Below are 6,000 nucleotides of genomic sequence, written 5' to 3'. Positions count from 1 at the left end.
ACTATTAGATGTCGGGGTATTGACCTATTTTTATTGATTTTGAGGGGGTTCTTTGTGCCTCCTGAATTTTGATGCCTGTTTCCTTCCCCAAATTAGGGAATTTCTCTGCTATAATTTGCTCCAGTATACCTTCTGCCCCCCTCTCTCTTTCTTCTTCTTCTGGGATCCCAGTTATTCTAATATTGTTTTGTCTTATGTTATCACTTATCTCTTGAATTCTGCCCTCGTGATCCAGTAGTTGTTTATCTCTCTTTTTCTCACCTTCTTTATTTTCCATCATTTGGTCTTCTATCTCACTGATTCTCTCTTCTGCCTCATTTATTCTAGCAGTTAGAGCCTCCATTTTTGATTGCACCTCATTAATAGCCTTTTTGATTTCGACTTGGTTAGATTTTAGTTCTTTTATTTCTCTAGAAAGGGTTTCTCTAATAACTTCCATGCCTTTTTCAAGCCCAGCTATTATCTTTAAAATCATCATTCTGAACTCTAGTTCCGAATTCTTACAAATGTCTGTATTGATTAGGTCCCTGGCAGTCAGTACTGCCTCTTGTTTTTTTTGTTGAGGTGATATTTTCAGTCTTGTCATTTTGTCCAGAGGAAAATAGATGAATGAGAGAACAAAATGCTAACAGGGTAACAACGTCCCCAGAAAATACACACTAAACAAGTCAGAAGAGACCTGAAACCGGGGGAAAAGAAAGGGAAAGAAAGAAAAAAGAAAAAGAAAAAGGTTAAAACAAACAAAAAAAACCAGAATATGATCAAATATGATCAGGCTGGTGCATAGATCAGTGCCACACACTAGATTTGGGGCATAATTTGGTCTGTGAGAAGAAAGCACCTCCCAAAATTTTAAAGAAAGAAAAACTTACATATGTACAAAAATAAAGGTTAATATGATGAAGGGATGGAATATGACTGTAAAGATGAAAATTATAAAAGATTTTATAAAAGGAATTGATTAGATAAGAAGTTCATTTGAAAAAGAAAGAAGAGAATTTAAAAAAAAAGGGAGGAGCAAATGAGATCAGGCAGGAGACTAGAACAAAGCTATATACTAGAGATTTAGGGTATATTTTGGTCTGTTAGAAGAAACTGTATCCTACAATTTTAAGGAGAGAACAACTTGTGTATATATATATATATATATATATATATATATATACACACACACACCAAAAATAAGGTTAACTACTCTGAATTGATAGAATATGACTCTAAAAATGAAAAATAAAAAAGATTTTTAAAAAAAGGGATTGATAAATGTTGGTTGAAAAAGGGAAAAAGAAAAATTCAAAAAAAAAAATTAACTTTGAAAGACTAAAGAATCATGGGAAAAAAGCCATGAATTCTATGTGCAGTATTCCCCTAGCGCTGGAGTTCTGCCGTTCTCATTGATCGGTAAACTTGGTCTTGGCTTTCTGTTCTTGCTGATCTTCTGGGGGAGGGGCCTGTTGCCCTGGTTCCCAAATGTCTTTGCCGGAGGCGGAACTGCCCTGCAATTCCTGGGCTAAGTAATCTGCTCGGGTTTGCTCTCGGGAGCTTTTGTTCCCTGCAAGCTTTCCATACAGCTTTGGAGGCCGAGAGTGAAAATGGTGGCCTCCCAATCTCCACCCCAGAGGAGCCGAGAGCTTGGGGCTCCACTCCTCAGTGCGCCCCCAGAGAAAAGCAGTCAATCAACCCCGTCTCCCCGGTCTCCTGCCGCACTCCATGCTCACCCGGCCTGTGATCCAGCGTTTCTATCTCTGGCCCCCGACCCTGTGTGGAATCTGCAAACCCAGCAGATCCCTGCGGTGCGCTCCCATGCTGCTCCTCCCAGGGGAGGAAGGAGAGTCTCCCAGGATCTGCTGCTTGTTGGGTCCCTGCTGGAAGAGCAGTGGCCCTACTGTGCTGCAGATCACGGTTTATGGCAATCCCGAGCTGAGAGCCCGCGCCTCAGCTCTGTCTCTGCAGCCGGCTTCCCCGCTCCACATTGAGTCACCCCTGGTCTTTCTGTGACCCTGCGGGTCCTGAGACCACACTGTCCCCATGAGGGTTCCACCCCCTGCTTAGCCACTGGAGCGACATCCGTCAGTGGAGCCGACTTCTAAAATTTCCGATTTTATTTTCTGCTGCTCTATCACTTGCCAAAAGCGGCCAGTGGAGGCCCCCTCCCCGCCGTCTATGCTCCCGAATATCGCCTCGGATTCACTTCTCTGCACGTCCTACCTTCCAGAAAGTGGTCACTTTTCTGTTCAGAGAGTTGTTGCTATTCTTTTCTTCGATCTCCTGTTGAGTTTGTAGGTGTTCAGAATGGTTTGATCCCTATCTAGCTGAATTCCTGTGACCAGACGAAATTTCGGTCTCCTACTCCTCCGCCATCTTGCTCCTCCCCTGCTAAGATGAATTTAATAAGCTGCAAGAAGTCTGTGTTCTGTCCTTGTTTTATAATTAGTCATTAACATGAAGCCAATGCAAGATTCCCAGCACAGGGCATCTTCTACCACACGAAAATTCTGCTTTTAACCTGAAGCTAGTGCTGTAACCAGACGTGAGGCTGAGCGCTGGTAGCATTACCAGTCTCTCCTTTCTCCTCTTACTCTCCTGAGATTCTCTTTGATCTACTCTTTATTAATTTTATTGTGTATATGCACTTTATGGTAATGCCCTCCAACTCATTTTGAAAACAGGAGTGTAAAATGGAATAAACAGAAGATGGCATTTTAGTCATAATGAATATATGTAGTAAGGTCTTAGTAAGAATAAATGATAAAATCACTTTAGCTTTTTCTTTTGCATTGTTCCTTTACATTCATCCATCTTAGAATCATTTTCAGTATGAATATTTAAAACCTTGTTTTCAATATATTTAATGATTTTAGCTCAACTTTCACATTTTTACCCTTTTAAAAAGTGTGGTAAATGTGAATTGAAACATAGAGAACAGGTACATTGTGTAAGGGTCATTTTAAATATGATTTTTCAAGTGGTTGGAACAGACCTGCCTGATTATAGACTGTTTTCTATTTCTCAAAGTTTTCCTATGTGTGTGTTAAAGAAAAATTTCTCTTGTAATTAAAAAGCCAGTTCGCCCCTATCGCATGCATAGGACAACTTCCATCGACTGTGGGAGTCTATTTGCATCTGGGATGGGCAGAAATATTTGCAGGTTGGCACCTTAAGGAGCACATTTAGCTCTGACAAAAGATCAGGGAAGTTACACAGACTTTGGATATAACTATTCCCTCTAGTAAGATTAGGAAAGCCTTTGGGGCTCACCTGAGAAGGACTTGGCACTTCTTTCAAGGCAGATATATTTTGTTTTGAATTTTAAAGGATGTGGAACATTTTGGCAGAGGTAGGGAACTAGGCCATTTCAAGGTAAGGAAATATCCAAAATATGTGCTTAATTGTCTGGTGGTGTTGCCCATGTGACCATTCATAGTGCCGTGGACCATAAGGCTAGAGGAGGCACACAGAGAAGTAAGTAGACTCTTAAGGAAAGTACTCTGTTAGGAAAATGCAGACAACTGTGTGTATGGAGGTACTTACTGGAGGCTAGGTGGAGTGGCAGTCAGGGACACCTTGGAGGAAGTAATGTCCACATTGTGCCCTGAGGAATGGGAGTTAAAGAGGCAAAAAAGAAGGGAAGAGAGGAAGGAAGACTACATGCAAAGGCCAGGAGCAGGAGACACTAAGTCGAGGAACTGGAAGAATCTCAGTGGAAGCATTGAATTCTTTTTACTCTTATGTTATATTAACAGGTGCCTGCAGAACATGCAAGTAGAGCTCTCTAGTATGCAGATAGAAAAGTTCAGGAAACCAGAGAGGTCTGGGCCGAACATGGAGATTCAGAAGTCAACAGTGTACAGGTGTTAACTGGAGCTGTGAGAATGGAGACCAGAACCCCAGCAGAGGTGGGGTGGCGCAGGAGGGGAGAAAGCCAGAGCAGTCACTTGACTGGGAAATGAGGAGGTGCACATGCAGTGAATGTGGAACATTCTTTCAAGAAATTTGGCTTTAAAATTAGTTCTAGCTAGAGGGGGGAATCTGGGCTCAAGGGAACTTTTTTGTTTGTTTTTTTGTTTTTAAGATGAGGTAGATTTGGAACATGTTTAAATACTGATGGGGAATTGCTGGCGAAGTAGGATAGACTGAAGAAGGAGAGGCAGGGTTACTGGAAACAGAAAGACCAAGGAGGAGGTTCAGAGCAGAGGTGGGAACAAGCATAGAAGAGTGGGAACCCCCCTTCACTTAACAGCCTGCAGATGGAGGAGAAGCTGGGCAAACACCTGTGCCTTGTGGGTAAAGGTTGAGGGCATTCTTGCTTAATGAGTTCTGTTTTCTCTGAAGTCTGCAGTGAGTTCATCTACTAAAAAGCAGAGAGGAGTTGGTAGAGCTGGAGAGGAGGCTAGAAGCAGCCACTGTAGAGAGTGAGAGAGAGAGCTATCTCAAGAAATAGAACAGTTGTACTGAGAGCTTTGTCTTTCCCCAGTTACAGCCAGCACTAGCCACAGACACTAGAGGGATTTTGAATCAGTAGCTTTGTTCATGGTGATAACTGATTTCTCTGTAGCTCAGATCCTGGTTACAGTTGATCAAATGAATTTTGAGAAACTAAAAGAAAAACAAGATCAAGTGCTCTTTATTTTAAAGTTCATTTTATTCATAGCAATTTAAAATATTTTGTTAAAAATCATTCTTATTCCAAATGAGGGTGATTCAATTCTCTTGTTGGTTGGTTCTAGACGCTGATGGTGGCGTGGATCCGAGCAAACCTCTGTGTGTACATTTCCCGAGAGCTCTGGGATGACTTCCTTGGCGTGCTGTCCTCCCTCACGGAATGGGAAGAACTCATAAATGAGTGGGCCAACATCATGGACTCCTTGACAGCAGTGCTCGCGAAAACGGTTTACGGAGTTGAGATGACAAACCTACCTCTGGACAAATTAAGTGAACAAAAGGAAAAGAAGCAGCGAGGCAAAGGTACCTCCACTCTTACAGAGTAACACCAGATATCTGAGATTGAGGAGGAGTGTGTGTCTATACATTTAGGCAATTAATATGCGTGGAATTTAATAAAAAACGGAACCAGCCATATAGGCGGTGTCTTTTTTTTTTTTTTTTTTAAGATTTATTTATTTGACAGAGAGATAGCAAGAGGAGGACCACAAGCAGGGGGCGTGGGAGAGGGAGAAGCAGGCTTCCCGCCAAGCAGGGATCCCGATGCAGGGCTCGATCCCAGGACCCCAGGATCATGACCTGAGCCGAAGGCAGACGTTTAACAACTGAGCCACCTAGTCGCCCCTAGGCGGTGTCTTTTTAATGGTGGTGTTGAACTGTGTTTTGTAGCACTCTGTCCTCTTAATGAGGATGATGAATTTATGAAGGAGCTGTGAATGAAGAAGGAAGATGAAGGGGAGTAGCAGTAGTAGCAACAATAATAATAATGGCTCATGCTTGTATGTATTCTCTCTCTTGACTCTCTAACGTCTGAGTTATCATCCCAGTATCATAGAGAAACTGAAGTACAGAGAGTTGGTGCTGACGGACTCATTCAAGGTACATAGCTAAGAAGTGGGAAAGCCAGAAATCAAAGCTAGGCAAGTCCAGCTCCAGGCAGCACACTAGAAAGACGTATTCTACTGCCTACTTAAGATAGGTGGAAAAATCCTAAATGTTTCAGATAGTCATTTTGACCTTTTTTGTGTTTCTGGGTAAAAATTGTTTTGAGAGCTAGAGTCAGATCAAGGTGGAAAACATTAGTGGTGGTTTCTATTGGGGACAACAATTTGTCTTCCTTAACTGTTTTAAGGCTATGATACAGTCCTTGGATTAATTCACTTGTACTCCAATTTATTATGTAAAGATTTTGAGGCAGTTCACAGAAGTACCTATAATACAATAGATAGGAGCGCCTGGGTGGCTCAGTTCGTTAAGCGTCTGCCTTTGTCTCGGGTCATGATCCTGGAGTCCTGGGATTGAGTCCTGCATAGGGCTCCCTGCTTGGCGGGGAATCTG

The 6,000-nt window shown here is 42.3% G+C and overlaps 1 protein-coding gene across 9 annotated transcripts in view; it reads left to right on the top strand.

Annotated features, from left to right (window-relative positions):
• The window catches only part of RALGAPA2 (Ral GTPase activating protein catalytic subunit alpha 2), a 308,387-nt gene that overhangs the window by 101,077 nt on the left and 201,310 nt on the right, over window positions 1–6,000 (top strand). For all 9 annotated transcript variants that reach the window (XM_081831950.1, XM_081831946.1, XM_081831942.1 and 6 more), the window contains one exon: window positions 4,728–4,965. In XM_081831950.1, coding sequence (XP_081688076.1) covers window positions 4,728–4,965 — 238 coding nt within the window. The remainder of the gene's footprint in view (window positions 1–4,727; window positions 4,966–6,000) is intronic.

The sequence above is a fragment of the Leptonychotes weddellii genome, chromosome 10, assembly GCF_054177405.1.
Source record: "Leptonychotes weddellii isolate Sample4059 chromosome 10, ASM5417740v2, whole genome shotgun sequence".
Lineage (NCBI taxonomy): Eukaryota > Metazoa > Chordata > Mammalia > Carnivora > Phocidae > Leptonychotes > Leptonychotes weddellii.
The sequence above is the reverse complement of the archived record's forward strand: the minus strand, read 5'-3'. Positions and strand labels throughout refer to the sequence as shown.